The sequence below is a fragment of the Blastomyces dermatitidis genome, assembly GCF_000003525.1.
Source record: "Blastomyces dermatitidis ER-3 genomic scaffold supercont1.5, whole genome shotgun sequence".
Taxonomy (NCBI): domain Eukaryota; kingdom Fungi; phylum Ascomycota; class Eurotiomycetes; order Onygenales; family Ajellomycetaceae; genus Blastomyces; species Blastomyces dermatitidis.
In genome coordinates, this window is record NW_025544778.1 from 3151180 (window position 1) to 3171158 (window position 19979).

Consider the following 19979-nt stretch of genomic DNA (forward strand, 5'->3'; position numbering starts at 1 on the left):
TTCTTTGCTACAATTCCCTCATTGCCATGATTATGAAATTCTGGGGTATATCGGGCTTTAACCTATAGTACTAGCTCTTACAGAAGTCATTGTATATTGACCTATGCATTGTATTGCAGCAGCTTAATGGAAGAAGCCTGAAGGAATATTTCCTTAAATCCAATGCGCCAGAATGCAGGGGACCTAGATATGGGTTCTACCTTGCACTGTGCCCACAGCATCAAGTATTAGAGCCACATGGAGCAAAATAGCTAGAGCATTACAGAGTAACTACTGATGACAATGCTTGTAGGGTAAAGATCAATGGGAATAAAATTAAGCGACACATTCCATAGAAAAAGAAGAAAAAGAAAAAAAAATCCGATTATCACATAACGTTACTGCGTAAACTTTCTTGCAAGGTTGCGGCGGCAGGGCCGTGTTTGGAGGCTTCACCGAGGCTGTCGTTAGCCGATTTAGGGCTGATTTATCCTCAAATTAGCGTAGTGCAGCCACCCGAGAGTTAATCCACCGTGATATGTCTTGTCTGACCTTGAGGAAGAAGTCCATCTTGGAGATTTCACGAACTGGATGGCAATTTTATTAGAGAGTTTCATTTCATCGCTCGCTTGATTAAGACTTCCTTGTGCAAATGTGGATGGGGATGACTAGATCATGCAATGTGCTAATATGAGCAAAATGATATATATATATATATATATATATATACGCATTTCCGTTGTGAGAAGAATGATGCGTCAAGGTAAAATTTTAAGAAATCCTCCACTGGTTTATCACTCTTGAAGTTATATACAATAAATAACAGTGTCATTATTCCCAGCCCAGCACCACATCTTCAAACCTACATTTATATCCCCCGCATCCCAACCATCTTACCTTTCTGCAAAACCTTCAAAAAGCACCAGGGGGGGTATCATTTCCGCATATGTCCATAGCTAGAGAGCATTTGCCGACAAAAAAAAAAAATAACATAAGCAAACCCATAAGAGTAAATTAAACTCCTCATGAAAATCACCCATCCCACTCCACTCCAACAAACCCCCCCCCCTTACGGGCCGCCGTGATATACATTCCCCGGCCTCTGCATCTCAATATGTCCATGCTGGGCCAGCCTCGGACCCCAATGCGATACTGGCGCGCTATACGGCGGCGGCGACGACGGCGATGATGACGGCTGATCGACCCCCTGAGCGAGAGGAGCAGAGGCGTCGGTGTCTACACGCTTCCTCCCCCGCTTGTGGCGCATGAGGAATACAATGCATCTAATAAGGGTTGTGTGTGTGTGTGCAAGACTGTCATCAGCGCTGTGGGGGGGAATAAGGGTGGGGTATTGGCAAAAGGAAAAAAAAAAAAAAAAGAAAAGAAAAGACAAAAACAAAAATATGTAAAGATATTATTGTTGGGCAACACGCACACCACCAGCACTAAGAGGCCGACGAGCACGCCGACGAGGGGCGCGACGAGGCTTTTGTCGGGACACCTGTGGCGGTTTCCGAATTTGTCTTTGCACCTGGGTGGATTGCGTGTTAGTTAGAAGGATTCTGGGAAGGGAATTTTGGGATTTCAGGGGGGAAGGTATGTGTATGTATGTACAGTACATACATCCTGGTGGTTTTGGTTGGCGAAGGATATATAAAGGAAGTGGGAGTTGGTGAGAAGCCATATCTGGTGTCGAAATCATCATTAGACATGCTGGGGACTGGCTGATTGAAGGAGTGAGTAAGTTAAGAGTAAGAGTTTCTCTCCAAAAAATATGCCGTCATCAAAAATATCAAGTAGGGACAGCCAGCCCCAGAATTCGGGGTATCCCCTCTAACATATAAAAAAGAACTATAAAAATCACCAGCGCTCTGCGACATTCAAACGCACGCTATGAGGATAACTAATTAAGTCTCGTGATCGACAAGCGCTTCGCCTTGCTCCTTATCATCCGTATATAAAATAGGTAACTAGCTAGTACAGTAGTTAACTACAGAGTACGAGATACTGCAGATCCTCTGCGCCAGAGAATAACTATTTATGTCACCCGACTCACTGCCAGCGTATTCGCTTTTCAATCGACTACTACATAGTACTGTGACCAGCTCAATTGACGGCAGTATTGAGTGACAAGTTAACTGAAGGGTGAGGTTAGGGTGGCTGTAACAACGGTTGTTAGCGGGTAAGCGGTTTCGAAGGTCAATGGTTGGTTACTCTTCCTTTCGCGGAATACGAGTTTGTCTTGCCCTTGCTTGGTCTTGGGTGTTTTAGAGTGTGCTTGGCTGACTGGGTATGAAGTCTGCGAGCATAGCATGAGGAGATTTTGGCCGAGATAAACTGTGAGAGAGTAGCAGGTATGGGTATGTATGATATGGTATGGTATGGAGCTGCTGAAAAGATTATACTGAGAGCTGTTTCACTAATTCAACTCTATATTCTCCATACTGTGGACTGCAGATTGCATAACTTGTTTATCTGATGAATTATCATATAAACGGTTAGCAAGAGTGATTCTATTCTTGTCAAATCTAGATTCTAGCTAGATACAGAGCTGTAAGTACTTAAGTATCAATATTTATGTTTATTCATCAGAGATAATTCAATCATTTTATCTGCTGATATATATGCATGAAATGATTTTCTTAACTACTAGTAAAAGGCTGATGGTGATTGAGCTCTGTGAATTTTTTATAACTACTTATAGCTTCATAAGCTTCCTCTCGGTGAAATTGTTTGACACAGTAACTCTGTCCGTAGTTTGATCTCTCTCTTTTGTTAAATAAAAATAAAGGGAGGAGAATAGCAAAAAAAAAAAAAAAAAAGAAAAAAAAAAGAAAAAAGAAAAAAGAAAGAAAAGAAAAAGAAAGAGAGAAATTCTGCTACTTCTTTAAATATCATATTTATCATGTCATTAATAGGGAAAAAAAAAAAAAAAAAAAAAAAAAAAAAAAAAAAAAAAAAAATAGAAAAATTTCACTTCTCACTCCCTATATCAGTTATGTTCAAAAACACAGCCTCACACAATCCCCCCCTACTTCCTCTGCCCATACGACTTCGTCGCATAATCCCCCGCATGCACAATCAAATCCTCCGGCCGATAATCATGCCTGCCGGAGAAATACGACTCGAGAATCGCCTTCGTGCCCTCCGCGTAGCGCACCTGCGCATCGATGGAGCTGCCGGACATGTGCGGCACCATCGCGTTTCCGCCGCCCCAGGGCCCCTGGACGTAGCGCAGCGGATGGTCCTTGGGCGCGGGCTGCGGGAACCACACGTCGCCGCCGTAGCCGCGCAGATGGCCGGATTTGATGGCGTCGGCGACGTCTTCTTTGACGACGATGGCGCCGCGGGCGGTGTTGATGAGCCAGGAGCCTGGGGGGTGGGGGTGGGGGGGGGGTTCATTAGTTCTTCTTGTTTTTGGTTTGGGGGGTGGGGGATAAAGACATACCCTTCTTCATCTTCGAGATGAGGTCTTTGTTAAACAAGCCGCGAGTCTTCTCGTGCAGGGGGCAGTTGATGGTGACAACATCACACTGCGCGAGCATTTCCTCCAGATTCTCCACGCGGCGGCATCCGATCTCCTTCTCGACCTCTGGCGTCAGCGGCTGGTAATCATAGTACAGCAGCTCCTTGCAGTCAAACGGCTTCAGTCGTCGCAGGACACGCTCGCCAATACGGCCCACGGCAACGGTGCCGACGACTTTTCCCTCGAGGTCATACTCGTTCTTCGCCACGGCGGCGACGTTCCAATCGCCGCTGGCAACCTGCTCGTGTGAAGGGACAAAGTTGCGGACCAGGACGAGAATGGTCATGACGACGTGCTCGGCGACGGAGACGACATTGCAGCCCGTCACTTCGGCAACGGTGATGCCGCCATTCGTCTTGTTGGCGGCGTTCAGGTCGACGTGGTCGGATCCCACACCGGCCGTGACGGCCAGTTTCAGGTTCTTGGCTTTAGCCAGGCGTTCTGCGGTCAGATATCCTGGGTGGAATCTGGGATAGAGTCACGAATTAGATGAATATGGATATGGATATGGACAAAAAAAAAAGGGAGGTAAGGCCAGACTGCCATCTTCTCTAGGGGATTGGAGCTTGATGCTGGGTGGTGTTTGCATTTTGCATTTTATAACGTACGGGGTAGTGATGATAACCTCAGCATCGACAAGCTCCTGGTCGAATTTAGAGTTGGCACCTTCTTTGTCAGAGGTGGTTACAAGGGTATGGCCCTTCTCTTCCAACCACTTCCTCAGGCCCAGCTCGTTCTCAGTCGTTCCGAGCAAACCAGGCTGGTCCTTCGCATGTTGTCCTCCCTGTAACTCATATTAGAAATGAAATTCCACAAGTTCCAGATACAATGGCTGAGACTCTCAGGAGTGTGAACAAGATGTCCAAGCGCCCGCAAACATAACTGAGAAAAGGACATAAAAAAAAAAAAAAAAAGCCCCGGGGGGGGGGGGGGATCAACTTACATCATACAAAACCAAGAGTACTTTACCCTGCAGTTTCGGACTCGCGGTCAGTGTTCTCACTCCGGTCAATGGTGGCAAAGGGGACGACAGCCCGTATAGCTGAGCATTGCTGCAAGGGAACGCAGCGGAGGAGGTGCAGGGAACAACACCGCGACCCGCGAGGACGGGGACGGGGACAGTGCGGGAGAGATGGCGGGATAAAGAGCGGAGAAATACCATTGTGGCTGCTTCAGGGCGGATTTGAAAGAAGAGATAGGCGATCTTTTACTTCTTTTCAACGAGCTGAGATGGGAGGAGGAATGAGTCGCGTTGCTGCGTTGATAGATGTTGTGTTGAGTAAGATTTTGAATAAGCAGCGGGGCGGGGAGGGGAGGGGAGGGGAGGGGAGGGGAGGGGGGAGAGGGGGGAGTGTTGTGCTTAGTCAGGCTAGCCACGGATGCGACAGGACGGACCTTTGAATATGATGTATTTGACTGATTCGAGTATGAGAGTCGCGGGTGTATAGCGTAGTATAGCAGATGGAACCTTGATAGTTGCAGGCGGGGTAAAACAACTTGATCACGGTAGAGATTACCTGGGCAAGCAATGAGAGACGAAAAAGCAAAGAAAACTGGGAGGTTTGCCCAGTTTATATATTAGACAAGCATCTAGGCAAGAAGAAAAAGAAGAAGAAGAAGAAGAAGAAGAACAGTAGGAGGAGGAGGAGTGTTACACCTATATATTCTAGTGCCCACCCCCACATGAAGCACCTCTCGTAACTATTGCACAGACAGACTCCTATGATATCCGCCGCATCCAACTCATTATCCCATGCTAGAAAAAGAACTCTCTCCCACCCCCCGACTACTGCCCCACTCACTCAACGAGCAAGAATTCCAAGGATTGGCTCTGGACCGGGCAAACCGCGCCAGCAGGACGGGAAGCAAAGACGTTAGTTATTTGCTGGCCTGGAGTGGATTGGATTATTCGACTCCATTCCTCCGAAACAGGGTCCTCCAGTCCTTCAGTTCTCCCTCGTCCGCCTGGGCGCGGTGATTTGTCCAGGTTTGGTTGCGGATAGAACAGATTCGCAGGGAAGATTGATTGATTGATTGATTGATTGATTTGATTATATACATAGGTTAAGGGGGGGGAGAAGAACTGAAGGGTTGTTCATTCCATTCCATGACTGGGAAATATATGCCGATCCCGTGCAGTACATTGCATCAAATCAGTTCGAGATATCATTCATATCCATTCCCTTTTGGCCCCTCTTGGCCCCTTTTGGCCCCTTTTGTGCACCCCCTTGTATAGACTAAACTATCTGTATCAGCAATACTACGCTGTATGGCTGGCCCCTTGCCCCCCCCGCTTTCCTCCCTCGGTCCCCTCCGTTGCTGGAGAGGAGAACACTCAGTGCAGCGGATGGCTGGAATCCCCCCGTCCCAGGATGGATGGATGGATGGATGGATTGATTGATTGATTGTCTGAGATCTTGTATGAGGAGGTGAGGAGGTGAGGAGGTGAGGAGGTGAGGAGGTGAGGTGAGGGGAAGTGGTGATGACATAAGTTAATGCGGGGTTCGTGCGGGGGAAAGTCTAGTCTTTCCCGTTCAGGGTAAAAGTCGCTGCTCTTGGATAATTCTCCTGGTGATAAGTCAGGTGTAGATATCGAGGTAAGGGATCCATAGCTTTGAATATCCCCATATTAATATTGCATCTCTATTCTGCAAATATTTCAATATCTAAACATATATAGAAAGCAATTGTTACGAAACCTCCCTCCGTAACTTATCTTGCCCACATCTGTCTCTGTCCCCCACATTGTGTCAGCCGGGAGTAAGTTCTTTTTCCATTTGCATATCCACTCCCTCTTCTCGAATAATCAATTGATAAAGAAGGGATCAAGAATTATTTATATTTCCAACTCGACCTGGTTGCTCTGAGGAAGGGATACCACCTACAACCTATTGTTGGCTGGATAGAATAGGTTGTAAGGGAGGGAGGGACCTTGGGAGAACGCTGTGGGCTAGGGAGAATTCATGACAGGGATATAGATCTTTTCTTTTTCTGTTTCTTTGTCTTTTTCTTTTGATTTTGACTTGGTCTTTGAGTTCTTCGCAGGAGTCTTCTTTCGCATACGATATTATGACATTCTTCCTCGGGTAATAATCGGACTCTGCTCTTTAAAGCAGCGGGCATCGGTTTCCATCATGGGAGATATTGGCATGTATTTTGATCCGTTCAGCAGGGCTCGCAGGACATTCCAACATTCATCCATGCACAGGCCCTAAATTGCGCCTGTCCTAATAATAAAAAATAAAAAAAACAAGCACCAATAAACCGGGTAAGCGACATAAACCCCCCCCCCCCCACAAAAAAAAAAAAAAAAAGGTAAACCGCTCGTGATATGTCAAAGCATTATTTTAAAAAATGAGCACGAGTATGGCGAAAAAGAAGATATTATTCCGTCCAGAAGTAGGCGCCAAAAAGGGTTGTCAATAGATAAAGAAAATAAATGAATACATAAACAAAGGGGGTTTTTTTTTTCTCTAAACCGCTAAACCGCAATGTCAGCTACCACCACCAACGACTCAAGCCCGCCTTTCATCCCCTCCCTCCTCCTCCTCCTCCTCCTCATCACTATCGTCCATAAACCCTTCCTCAAGATCCCGACTCAGTCGCCGGTCCGTTTCCACACTGCCGCGGCCGCTATGATGGTTATTACCAATTCTCCGCTGTTGTTCCAGCGCCTCGCGCCTCGACGACGCATCCATCTCGAACCCAACCATATCCTCGCCCTCTTCGTCATCAAAGACGCTGCCCTCTCCATCCTGTGCGCCAAATATATGCCGCTGTCGCCAGGAGGATGGGAGCAGGAAGTGCATTAGTGCGTCGGAGGCACGTTCGCGCAGCGTGGAAGCGTGCGCGGAGACTGTGTGGAGGGGCAGGTACTGGGCGTATCTTTGTCGATAGCGGCGGATGAAGGGGATTATTAAGAAGGAGAGGAGGAGGTAGACGGCGAGAGAGATTAGGGCGGGGAATAGGAGGGTCTATACATATTGGTTCATTATGGGTATGGGATTAGTGATGTGATGTTATTTTGTACCAGTACACATTACTTTTCTTGTGGTAATCGGGACGAACCTTCGCTATGTCCAGCGAACCCGCCATTATTGCGAGACCATATATAAATAAGCTAGGCAGTTATTTGTAAAATAGAGAGCGCAATGGTGGAGAATAGAGTACAAACGCAGCGCGCAAATACGGAGGAAGGTTCCAGGGGTGTTGTTTTGGCTAGGTTTCAACTTTCAAGCCTTACTTATCCTCAGGCTGGCAACAACAAAGAATAGCGACGATTATGCGAAACCGGTAATGAGCGCATGCCGCTGGTTCTATCTGGTCTCCCTTTGAGTTCTGATGGTCGATGCTGCACTGAGGAATGCAAGAGTAGGTATGTTTTAATGCCCCGTATGTCGTTGTTGAGTGGCTTCGTCATGGAAGCTGACAGGAGCCGGATTATCTTATCGGCCGACGAACCCATCACGTGCCTTCCCCCTTAACCAAGGTTCCTCTGGCCTGGGCGTGGACACAAGCCAGACCCCCCCCTTTTGATATCTTGATAACTGAACCTGTTTGTTCGTTGCCGACGCATTTTGGGGGACAACAAGCCACCATCTGCGTGGATTCCTGATTTCTTCATCCCGCCTTGCTGATGCCCCTAGCTCTCACCCTGTTTTAGGTGCGAACATCCCAACCAACTTGTTGCGATCAGCAGACGCATCAAACACATCGCGGCATTTTTAAGACATCGAGATCAAATACGAATGAAGATACCACCACCACCACCGTATCCGAGCCTGAACTAGCGTCTACCAAATCGTCCTCCCCGCCATTCATGTCCCGCCAGCGTGACGATAACTTGTGTGTGCTTGACTACTCCGGAGGAAGAACGGAACAAGTTCGCAGCAAAGCTGCAAAGAGCTGGGGGTTCTGGGCGCTGTAGATGACACCGAACTCCGTTAGAACACAACGACTGCACATATAAACGCATGCGCTTCTAGAACTAAACGTCCTTTTTCTGTTTCTTTTTCTTTTTCTTTTTCTTTCTTTTTTTTTACTTATTGAAACTGCAGGGGGGGCATATTCACTGGCAGTAGCTTTGCTGCCAAGTCCTGCTTAATGTCGCAGATTTACTCCTGCTTAACCACATCTTACACCACTTGTCGAAATGCCGCCTCCCCATACTGCCTCCGATAAGTCTAGACAGTCGTCAGCGGGCAAATCGTTTTTCGGAAGAAAATTACATAAGGATCGTCCCCCAGATACCCGGTTGGAAGGCAACGGTGGTCTGGAGGTGTTTGGGGCTAGCGGCTCTGCGTCGGGATCACGCTCCTCCCGGCATTCCAAGCGCGAATCCGTACTCTCGGTGGACGTACCTTTTGACCAAGAAGGCTTCGGAATGTCGTCTGGTATTATCACCGCTATCCCTTACGATAGCGTCGCGCCAGACCCCAAATCACCGATCCCCGTTGATTACCTCCCGAAAGTAGACCAGCAACCACGAAAGGAGCCGTCTCCCCATCACCTAAATAAGCCGGGATTTGACCACCACCAGTATCCGTCGTGGAATGGCCAAGTGCCATCTACTGGGTCATCCCACCCGGGCGGCCCAAGGCCTCCGCCGAGTGCCAATACAACAATGGCTGCAGGCCAGACGGGGGACAAGGGACCCAAATACCAGCAATGGGGTGGGCCAGGAAACGGCTACCCTTCCTACTCGACGCCCGACTCGTCGACAAATTCCCGCACATCCCTAGACCAGAATAGCATTTACTCATCTATGTCATCCGCCACGCGAGGCTCCACTCAAACCTCCATTGACACTTCCTCCCGTCCGTACACATCCCAGTCTAATGAACGATATGCGCTACCCTCCGCGTCATCAGCACCCAGATACTCCTCCACAACACAAGCGCAATACTCCTCTACCAGTCCCTCATCCTCGTTGACAGTTTCTGCCGACGGAAGCATGAATCGACCGAAAGATGATAGAATCGTTGACCAAATGTTCTACGAACTGATGATCAAGAGAGGGTGGCAGAACCTACCGGAGCAAGCGAAGAGACAGATGCTCGCATACCCAGCCTCCAAGAAGTGGACTCTAGTGCACCAGGACCGTCTGACGCAATGGCAGGGGGAGCAAAAGAGAAAGCAAAATGCTCGGCTCACATATGGCTCTGCCGATGGCACCGCAGGCCTGCTCTCAAGAGCAGACGAAGAAGGGAGCCCGGAGTGGTATGTGAAAAAGGTAATGGATGATTCGATCAATACAAAACAGTTACAAAGTCTCAGTGTTAGTTTGCGGACGCAACCAATAATGTAAACTTGATATATACCCCCTCCCTTCTACTTGTTGTTTTTTACTAACTGTGGCATGCTCCAGCTGGGTAAAATCATTTGTGGAAGCCCAAGGACCTATTGCCCTGACAAGCGTCCTTATCAAAATTAATCGACGGAAAGCCTCTGGACCAGCTCCAGCTTCATCGGCATCCGGCGACAGGGACCTCGATCGCGAATATGATATCGCGAAATGCCTCAAGGCATTAATGAATAATAAATATGGCGCTGACAATGCTCTGGAGCATCAACAAGTCATTATCGCACTCGCCAGTTCGTTAATATCTCCACGTCTGACCACACGCAAAATGGTCAGCGAAATATTGACGTTCCTTTGTCATTGGGCTGATGGCAAGGGCCATCAGAAGGTTCTCCAAGCAATGGACACTGTTAAAAACATGCAAGGAGAGACTGGTCGTTTCGATGCCTGGATGCGCATTGTCGAGGTTACTATCGACGGACGAGGGAAAATGGGAAGCCTTGTTGGTGCCAGCGAAGAATTTCGAAGTGGAGGCATAGGCATGGAGAACTTGTTGATGGAGTATGCGCTCTTTACCATGTTCTTGATCAATATGATCGTCGACGCAGCAGAGCATGATCTGCAGCTTCGCTGCCATATCAGGGCACAGTTCACCTCTTGCGGGATAAAGCGACTGCTGGGGAAAATGGAAGAATTCCAGTATGACGCTATCGACAAACAAATTGAAAAGTACCGAGAAAATGAAGCCATTGATTATGAAGATCTTCTCCAGCGGGAGAATAGTAGTATGAAAGATAGCATCGAAGGGGAAGTTACTGATATGAACGACCCGGTCCAGATTACGAATGCGATAGCGGCTAAGATGAAGGATGGCCGTTCACAGGATTACTTCCTTTCTGCAATGCAGCACTTACTGCTAATCCGAGAGAACTCTGGGGAGGATGGAGTGAGAATGTTCCAACTCGTGGATGCCATGCTTAGTTATGTGGCCATGGATCGTCGGCTTCCAGATTTAGATCTGAAGCAAAGTTTAAATTTTACGGTCCAGAGCTTGCTTGATAAACTACATACAGACGCAGAGGCAAGGCGCGCATTCGATGAGTCTCTTGAAGCGCGGCAGATTGCAGACGCCGCCATTGCCGAGAGAGACGAGGTGAGGGCACAGCTTGAGCTTGGTGCTGACGGGCTAGTTAAAAAGCTCCAGAAGCAGATTGAAGAGCAAACGGATATCATTAATCTCCAGTCACGACAGAAGGATGCCTTGAAGGCAGAACTGGAGGATCTTCAGCGACTACGGAGTCAGGAATTGCAGCGGAATGAGTTGGAGACACGCGAATTGTATCTTATGCTTCGTGACGCACAGGAAGTTGCGGCCTCCAAAGCACAGAAAGCGGGACAAGAGATTCTTGGCGACACAGATCCGGCTCAGATGAATGGCATTCTCGATCGTGAAAAACTTATGAGTCGTCTCGAGAAACAACTGGAGCGAACCAAGACGCAATTCAAGCTTGAGGGTAGAGTTTGGGAGGAGGGTGGGGAATCGGATAGGCTGCGCGAATTGCGCGAGCAAATGGATGGCGGTGACATCGGATCAGCTGGTGGATTCGATGAGGAAACGAAACGAACTTTCACTAATAGCACGTTTGGCGTTGTTTCCCGGAACCGAAGTCAGGGCGCCAATAAGAAGGACGTTGAAGATGAGCAGCATCTTTCCGACGTTGGTGAGGAGGATGGTGACGAGCAAGGTGTTGTAGAACGGCCGCGATTAGTTGAGATCAAACGGCCTCGCATGAACCCTATGCAAGCGACTGGATTGTTGGGCGAAATTGCGTCCAGGGTACAGAAGATTGACGAAAGTGATGACGAGAAAGATGAAAGTAAAAAGCCGAAGCCAGAGCCTACTACAACTCCTAAACCGCCTCCACCACCTCCGCCACCTCCTGCAGTTGGTGGCCCGCTGCCTCCTCCACCCCCTCCTCCACCGCCTCCTCCAGGTGTTGGCCTACCACCCCCACCTCCACCCCCTCCGCCAGGTGTTGGCGCTCCTCCACCACCCCCGCCCCCTCCTCCCGGCATAGGTGGCCCACCCCCTCCTCCACCGCCACCACCCCCTCCGCCAGGTGTTGGTGCTCCTCCCCCACCACCGCCCCCTCCTCCCGGCGCGGGTGGCCCTCCCCCTCCTCCGCCGCCACCTCCAGGCGTTGGAGGTCCTCCACCGCCCCCACCCCCTCCACCAGGTATGAGGGGTCCTGCCCGAACCCCACCAAGTCAAAAAGGAATGTGTGGACCCCCTCCGCCGTCACGACGACCTGGCAGTAAACGATCCAAGACCAGGAGCTGGATCAAGCATAGGCAGCTGGAAGAAGACGTACCTGCCTGCGGATGCTCCTGCAGCCACTATTGGGTTGCCGTTCATTCGACCGAAAAAGAAGTTAAAGGCTCTGCATTGGGAGAAAGTCGATTCTCCTCAAGTAACTGTCTGGGCAGCGCATGCTCCCACGCCTGAAGCGAAAGAAGAGAAATATACCGAGCTCGCCAAGAAGGGCGTTCTGGACGAAGTTGAGAGACTATTTAGAGCCAAGGAGACAAAGGTTCTGGGAACTGGCACGGGTAAAAAGAAAGACAAGAAGCAAATCATACCAGGTTCTCTCATGCATAAGTTTCAGATCTCAATGGCCAAATTTTCGGAGCTCTCACCTGATGAGGTTGTGCGGAAAATCATCCACTGCGATCCCGATATTGTAAACAATAATGTTGTAATGGAATTCTTGCAGAAGGACGAACTCTGCAGCGTTCCAGAAAACATTGCCAAGGCAATGGCGCCCTACTGCAAAGATTGGACGGGCCCTGACGCGGCAAACTCGCCCCGAGATCAAGACCCGAGTGAACTCACGCGTGAGGATCAAATTTATCTTCAGACTGCCGTCGAGCTTAATCATTATTGGAGAGGACGGATGCGCGCTCTTCAGCTAACTCGCACCTTCGAGTCGGATTATGACGATTTATCCGCAAAGCTACAGGAAATCGTTCGTGTTTGTGAATCTCTCCGTGATTCGGTGTCATTAATGAACGTTCTTGGTCTGATTTTGGACATTGGGAATTTCATGAATGGGGCAAACAAACAAGCTGTTGGATTCAAGCTCAGCTCCCTTTCTCGCCTGGCTATGGTTAAGGATGATAAGAACGAATCGACATTTGCTGACCTGGTAGAACGGATTGTGCGAAACCAATACCCGGAGTGGGAAGGCTTCGTGGAGGAGATTGGTGGTGTCGTCGCTGTTCAAAAGGTGAACGTGGACCAGCTCCGGACCGAAGCGCAAACATATATCAGCACAATCAAGAATGTTCAGGCCAGCTTGGATTCCGGCAATCTGAGTGACCCGAAGAAATTCCACCCACAAGATCGGGTCAATCAGGTAGTCCAACGGTCAATGAAGGATGCCAGACGTAAAGGTGAACAGATGCAGCTGTATCTTGATGAAATGTCGAAGACATATGATGATATCATGGTCTTCTACGGCGAAAATAGCTCGGATGACAATGCAAGAAGGGACTTCTTCAGCAAGCTCGCCGCGTTTGTCACGGAGTGGAAGGTACGTTCATTCGAGTATTATTATTGCTTTAACCCTCTTTCTTTTTTCTGTTGTCCATGGTATTCGGTCTTTTTTCATGCCCTGAGTTGGATGTTTCCTGTGTCGATGAAATCTAACGCTCACATCCTGCCGTTCTATAGAATTCGAAGGAGAAGAATATGTCTTGGGAAGAATCGCGGCGGCGAATGGATGCATCGTTGGCACGGAAGCGTAACAATGCGGCCGCTATCAACGGCCGTACGGAGAATGCCGATGCACAATCACCGACGTCCAGCGGAGCCATGGATACCCTACTAGAGAAGCTGCGAGCCGCTGCACCGCAGGCGCGCGACCAGCGTGATCGCCGGCGTCGTGCACGACTGAAAGAACGCCACCAGGTCAGGGTTGCGTCCGGCCAGAAAATGCCAGACTTGTCTGACGGAGCCGGTGAAAAAGCCACCGAAGGCGATGTCGAGGACGCTAGCAGTACCCCCAACGGCGATCTCTTGAGTCCACGCAGCCCGACAGATGATCCAACGTCTCCTGCGAAAGAAACACAAGTATCTGAGGGTGAGGACATCGCTGATAGGGCTGCAAGCATGCTTCAGGGGCTTAGAAACGATAAAGATGGCGCCGCCGATCGCGCGCGCCGTAGAGAGACTGCCGAAGAAGCTAGACGCAACCGGAGACTACGGAGGAGGACACCAGTGACTAATGGAAGCAAGGATGGCGATAACGCTGGTGGGCCTCCATCACCGGCGAAAGCACCTGATTCCGCGGGAACTGAAGGAGGGTCTCCGGTCAGCTCAACCATGCCCGATGATTTGCCACGGTCGTCGGAAACGCCGTCCATCGTCGTCTCTGGAATTAAAGATGCAGAAGCAGAACCATCGTCATGAACAAAAAGTAATTAAAGAGAGGGGAAAAAAAAAAAAAAAAATTAAAAGATAAAAGATAAAAGATAAAAGATAAAATGAAAAAGAAATTCAAATTCGCAACTTCCCTGGTCACGACACACCGTCTCTCCATTCTCTTTGGCTTGAACATGCTGGCTGCGTTCTCCGGAGTTTGGATTGATGGTATTTTTTTCCTGTTCAATTTTGTTTTTTATGATTATCTCTCCCCTGGTCCAATTTTATAGCGGCATCCTACCTTTTGTTTTTGCATAGATATCCTTATATCCTTTTGATTGTGTTTTGTGATTGTTTCATATTTTTCCTTTTGAGAATGAATTCCAATTTCCCTTCACCGCGATTTTTTTTTTTCTTTCTTGGCATGATAAAGAATTCCCTTGCCAGGATGGGAATTGAGCTGTTTCCTTTGCTAACTATGCTCTTCCTTAATAACACCCGCACACTTCTACACTATTGCAAGAGGTCGGTTGGCTTGGCTGATGCTTTTATCTTTCTAACTACGCTGGTTTTATTCTCATTTATAATTTCTTCTATTTTTGTCCAGTTCTCCATTCTTTTTATATTCATTCCCAACGTCGCCTCTTTCTCTTTATCTCTCCTATAGTTTATTGCTCCGCGTCTCTCTTGAATCCCTCGCGTATACTGGTTATGATTACTTTATGTAGAGTACTACTCTCTCGACGATTTTCTGCCCTCCTTTCCCCTTATTTATCTTATTTTCCCCTTTATTCACACATGGCATTCGTTGCAATTTTCCCCCTACAATACATAATTGTATTTTTATTCCCCCCATGTATGGCTTAACCAAAGGGATTGCTCTTGTATCCTGCTTTCTGGCTGGCATCAAGCATGTAGATGAGGTGGAAATGCACATTCGATTCGACTAGGTTAATGCAACGGCATTTCCAGTTCTCCCCGCACTTCCAGCTTCATTTTCCTTCCTTAACTCTTGTGATTTTCCCGGATTCATTTGATAGTTGTCTATCTTCTACATGTATTGTACTCATGCGGAGGATTACTCTCTGATATCATTTCTAGAGCCAGCTTCCCCCTGGACGTCACTGTTTCTGCTCTGGATATCAACAGCGTGCTGTGCTTGCTCACTCTCAACCCAGTCAGTCCCGAATCACAAATGTTGCGAACTTGTAGTAAATGGGGTTATAGAAATTATCATATGATAGATCAGAACCGGTTAATCTTCGGTTAACTGCCATTCTATTCGCATCTCCCTGCTGCAACTCACCGGGGTTCCTAGTACTCTCAGTATTGCTTCCGAAATCTGCCGCAGAGTCGTTCACCCAGGCTTGATGCCCTCTTCCAACACTCCGCCGGGTAGAACGAAAAGAACAAAAGATGAAACACTCTGACTCATTTTCCAGGTGTAAAAAGGCCGGCATTGATCGGATAGAATGGCTCCCATTTATTTATTTTCTCAACATGACCGCCAGTTCAACGTAGCTAGCCCAATGGCTGAATCAGCTGACAAACATCTATGACCTCACCGGAAAGATCTCACTCGTCAATAGTCAATATCCGGACAAAACTAATCCGTTCTAAGGAGAAGAAAAGAGAACGGACGGACGGGCAGTCATGGTCAAGCCAGGCCCCAGCCTCACCTGTCCAACCACCCAGCGGCCACTGGTATGTATGTTATGTAACCTGTGAGGTACTTGCACCATGTATACCACTGTCACTCACAAACTCCCTAGCTCGGATTGCCAACGTGGCTGATTCTGCGGGCCGGGAAAAAAAGCCATTGTTATTATTTACCGTATCCGATCGGATGTGCCTTGAGCTGCTCAGCCCTATGGCCCCAAGGGAGATTATCCCGGCAAGACCACGATTTACAATGCATAGGATGGATGAATCGTGTTACAATCTGCCTGCCTGTCGCACGGTGATCCCCCCCCCCCCCAAAAAATCGTTTTGTACAAAAAGATTAAAATAATTATTATTGGTGGGGGGGGGGGCCCGGGGACGGTGCTAAAGATGGGAACTGCGAACGAAGAAATGGTGATACATGTGCCAATGATGAGTTGGAATGACAGGAGCAATAATGTGTGCATTTTTTCATGGACCAACCACATATCCTGAGCTGAGTCAATTGATGCGACCCTACCAGCGATGAAATTACGTTTTACAAGGGCCAGAGAACCAACAAGAGCCAAAAAGTCATTGCGACTCATATACGGGGACCTGGGCGACTGGGTGATGCATTACTACCTACTAACTTATCCATCCTGCTCCAACCCTGAACTCCTGACGCTAGAAAATAAACAACCGCATCAGCCACACTTTTCAGTCATAGGGAGTACATGTACATCTGAACTCTTCAGCCCGAGATAGATATGACTCCCAGTGACCGTACCTACTCCCCAGTTCGTCTGATCTTTGATTACGAAGCTCCTGTCAACGGCCTTACGGTTCGGGCTGCGGGTATGAAGGCCATCATCTAGCACAGCAAAATACTTAATATTTCTATATGTTTCCCATGGTTGTTGGGCGGTACAACTGTTGAGCCAGCTCAGGGCCCCTTTTTCTCTAACTAGGTGGCTAGCTACCGTGGCCGATAACACGGTGCACGGAGGGTAAAACCTTTCGGGAGCAAAAAGCTCAGCATATCCTATTTTGCAGTGGAGCTTTCGCGAACCAAGACGCACCGAGACTGCCACCGCCACAGTCTAATTGACTTTCGGTACTTGGGAGTCTTGAAGAAGACTTGGTTCCCCATTTGTATGTATGTACATGTACCAGGGACGGCCTGGCCCGCTCTCTAACTCGTAAAGTGACTCAGTGTTGCATAGCTAGTCCTTCGCAACACCGCTGCCTGAAAACACTTGCTTGCTGCTGCGGAAACTGTCAAGGTAACTAAATAACAGATGCCTGAATCGTTGCTAGATTGCCCAGGCTCATTTGCTAGCAAACAACAGCGAGCAGCTAACGGCGCCTCCATGCTGCTGAAGAATTAACTGGTATCTAGATCTCAGCTTTCAATCATCGCAGACAATTGCTCCAATCTCTTCCATTCGCTTGAAGAATATGCCGAAATTCAACAGGGCAGGCATTTTTTCCAGCCACCGCCAGCGAACTTAAATCTTCGTATCCATAGGATCAGGCCCCAGAATCGTATTCGGTAGTCCAACCGAACGACGATGACACGCGCGTGGTTGATAAACAGCCGAGTCCCTGGCAGCCGCAGAACCAGTGCGATGGAAACGCTTCCATTCCCTTTTCCCAATGAGTTTCTCTGATACCTCGCGATGGTTAGTTGTATGATGACTCCACAAGGACATGTTTTGCAGAGGCTTGCCTGGCCGTGCAAATATCAGTTCCACAGAAGACAATCTGTAACAATTTGCTCGCCAATTGTCTTCAATCCTGACTGAGGAGATTCAGAGAACCAAGGTCTGTGGCCCCCAAAAAATCTACAGTAAAGGGTTTCCGTGCTGCAACCATTCAATTCAATTTATTTTTATTTTTTATTTTATTATTTTCTGTTCAATTGACTTCGCGCAGGCGAGGTCAGCCAACTTTCATCCACTGCCATTCGGAATAGTTTACCCTCGCCCAATCTAGCTGCGTTTATTAACGGTGCCTGAAACAGAGTCTCACACAGATGTGCCATAAATCTCCAACACAACTCTCCAGATCTAGGTAATGCCCATACGCATGCTCCACGTGGCAGCATCGATCCCGGCAGCGTGCCGTACATGCTGTGTCAGGCGTTTGTACCATCCAACGGCGTATTCTTTGGTGATTTCTACTCTGCATTTATTGGGAAATGTCGCACGAAACCGCTCGGAGGGATGCAAAATGCGGGAGAACGAGTGCTTTAATGGCAAGGTTGCATGGTATAGTAATATACATGTACAATCTATTCTTTATTTTATTTTTATTTATTTGGTGTATTAATATGCATGGTAAACAATCATTGAAGGCGTAGAGCACATGAACACTCGTCAATTGGAACCTAACTGAGCCTGAAGGGTTCATCGGCATGTGCCCGTCCCAATTTAATCTTTCTTCATGGTAATGTACATGTACTTAGAAAATTCATTCATCCACAGTAGTGCTATCAATCGCATCGCGGATAGCTACTTGATGGATAAACCCAAGACCTATCGATCTGATTCCATCTCTTTCACTGTCACTGCTACCAGCATATCAATAGCTGTTCGCTATTGAGCAGTTCGAATTTCTCGGTGCTGTTTCAAAGTATGCCTTTACAGATGAAGGGGAAATATCGCATCTGCACTGAACCTGATCAGAAGAACTGTTCATTGTTGTCATTGACCGTTTTGGCATGTTGCCGGAGTGGGGAGGTTTCAGGTCTTTAGAGTGTGATAGGGGGTAGTTCATTGTTACCAGCGGAAACAGAAATAAAAATAAATGAATAAGAATCCAATGAAAATTATCGGCTGCTTTACAACGTCCATTTCGTTTTCATATGATGGTCTTTGTTCCATGGTATTATTACCCGGTTGTAAATCAGCAACTCCCCAGCAGGACCGTACGCGGCGTGGATGTATTTCCCTTCCTGCTACTCTGTAGAATGCGTTTTCAATTAGAAAGTCATTAATCCTGGAAACCCAAAGATTTGATTTCCCAATTCTTCTTTCTCCCTCCTCGCCCTGTTCATTGTGCAAACGAATTTGACAGGCTCCGTATGCGCGTAAAACAGCAAACGTTCCGTCCCCATAATCGCCTTAAATTAAAAGCAATTGATACGACGTCCAATTTCAAACCCCACTAATCCTATCTGCTCAAAGGATTGATCAAAACAAAAAGGGTGCAAGAACCAAGCCACACCCAGGGCTCCATTTCGTCTTCAGCCCGTGAAATCGGAAACCAATCAGTTGGCCGCAATTGGAGGCGCTCCCGTTTGGCAGCGGACTAGAACCTTTTAGTTTGACACCCGTCACTTCGTGTCTTTGGTCCGAAGATGTGTCATGACATGCATCCAGGCCGGTGGGCCTTGCCTCCACTTGTTCGAGGCTGGTCGGTGGCCTGTTCGAGGTTAGGCTCTTGGCAAGGCAGCTTTTTCTTTTTTCTTTTTCCCCTTCTTTTGCAGAATAATCGTCAAGTTTCATTCTGCGCGCGCGTTTGTTTGATTGGTAGTTTTTAAATTCCCGTGAATCGTGAATCACCTGCGATATCCTAGACCACGTCGTATCCCATGAAGGTTCTGGTCTCTGACTTGGTCAGAGGCGGTCCTTTTTCTCTAACTAGCACTCTGGATTGCTTAAACTGGGGGCTACAGCTCGGCATTTATTTCCTCATAATTTAATATTCGGTCTCGTCAAGCGTCAGGTTTTAGCTGGTCTCGTTTATTCAGGTCGGCCTGCATCGTGTAACGAGTTCGCTAAACGAGTTCGTCGACTAGTTAAGGGTGTCATGTCGTTAACGTTACTGCAAGGGCACGACCCCTCGGTCCATGTTGTCAATATGATCGCGGGTTTTCGCTCCATCCGGATTTTTCCAAGTAAATATACAGCGTACGCAATTTAAAACGTAAGATTACCTGTGTTGAGTTTCAAACTCCCAACATAGTAAGGCGGGATTCCGCTTCTGTTTCAATAGATCGATCAACACCTTGAAATGAGTTAGGGCAAAACCAAATTAGGTCTAGCGGAAAACTTAATTCTACTTAGCAATTTCTATTTTTAGTTTTAGGCTCAGCCCGTGAC

At 47.9% G+C, this 19979-nt stretch overlaps 6 protein-coding genes across 7 annotated transcripts; 2 read left to right on the forward strand and 4 right to left on the reverse strand.

Annotated features, from left to right (window-relative positions):
• Nucleotides 1-1048: 1048 nt before the first annotated feature.
• BDCG_05303 (uncharacterized protein) lies at nucleotides 1049-1999 on the reverse strand (the record flags this gene model as incomplete). Its single annotated transcript, XM_045420974.1, has 3 exons — nucleotides 1603-1999; nucleotides 1415-1510; nucleotides 1049-1262 (listed from the first exon to the last, which is right to left on the reverse strand). Exons 1-3 carry the CDS (start codon nucleotides 1689-1691, stop codon nucleotides 1049-1051), a joined length of 399 nt encoding a protein of 132 aa, XP_045276956.1. The 5' UTR covers nucleotides 1692-1999.
• A 927-nt stretch (nucleotides 2000-2926) lies between these two features.
• On the reverse strand, nucleotides 2927-6846 carry BDCG_05304. 2 transcript variants are annotated; one of them, XM_045420976.1, is made up of 6 exons: nucleotides 4901-6846; nucleotides 4665-4760; nucleotides 4449-4475; nucleotides 4114-4289; nucleotides 3428-3972; nucleotides 2927-3351 (listed from the first exon to the last, which is right to left on the reverse strand). In XM_045420976.1, exons 2-6 carry the CDS (start codon nucleotides 4665-4667, stop codon nucleotides 3011-3013), a joined length of 1092 nt encoding a protein of 363 aa, XP_045281214.1. In that variant the 5' UTR covers nucleotides 4668-4760; nucleotides 4901-6846; the 3' UTR covers nucleotides 2927-3010. The 2 variants fall into 2 exon arrangements, with proteins under 2 accessions (XP_045281214.1, XP_045276957.1); XM_045420975.1 differs by having other exon boundaries at nucleotides 4449-4760.
• A 174-nt stretch (nucleotides 6847-7020) lies between these two features.
• Nucleotides 7021-7600, reverse strand: BDCG_05305 (uncharacterized protein; the record flags this gene model as incomplete). Its single annotated transcript, XM_045420977.1, has 2 exons — nucleotides 7021-7479; nucleotides 7574-7600. The coding sequence occupies 2 exons, from the start codon at nucleotides 7598-7600 to the stop codon at nucleotides 7021-7023; spliced, it is 486 nt and encodes a 161-aa protein (XP_045276958.1).
• A 1057-nt stretch (nucleotides 7601-8657) lies between these two features.
• BDCG_05306 (cytokinesis protein) lies at nucleotides 8658-14277 on the forward strand (the record flags this gene model as incomplete). Its single annotated transcript, XM_045420978.1, has 4 exons — nucleotides 8658-9808; nucleotides 9873-12043; nucleotides 12144-13399; nucleotides 13540-14277. 4 exons carry the CDS (start codon nucleotides 8658-8660, stop codon nucleotides 14275-14277), a joined length of 5316 nt encoding a protein of 1771 aa, XP_045276959.1.
• Nucleotides 14278-14632: 355 nt separating this feature from the next.
• BDCG_17103 (uncharacterized protein) lies at nucleotides 14633-16213 on the forward strand. Its single transcript, XM_045426261.1, has one exon. The coding sequence runs from the start codon at nucleotides 14654-14656 to the stop codon at nucleotides 14894-14896; it is 243 nt and encodes an 80-aa protein (XP_045281215.1). The 5' UTR covers nucleotides 14633-14653; the 3' UTR covers nucleotides 14897-16213.
• A 2447-nt stretch (nucleotides 16214-18660) lies between these two features.
• BDCG_05307 (uncharacterized protein) lies at nucleotides 18661-19536 on the reverse strand. Its single transcript, XM_045420979.1, has one exon. The coding sequence runs from the start codon at nucleotides 19380-19382 to the stop codon at nucleotides 19068-19070; it is 315 nt and encodes a 104-aa protein (XP_045276960.1). The 5' UTR covers nucleotides 19383-19536; the 3' UTR covers nucleotides 18661-19067.
• Between the last annotated feature and the right edge of the window lie 443 nt (nucleotides 19537-19979).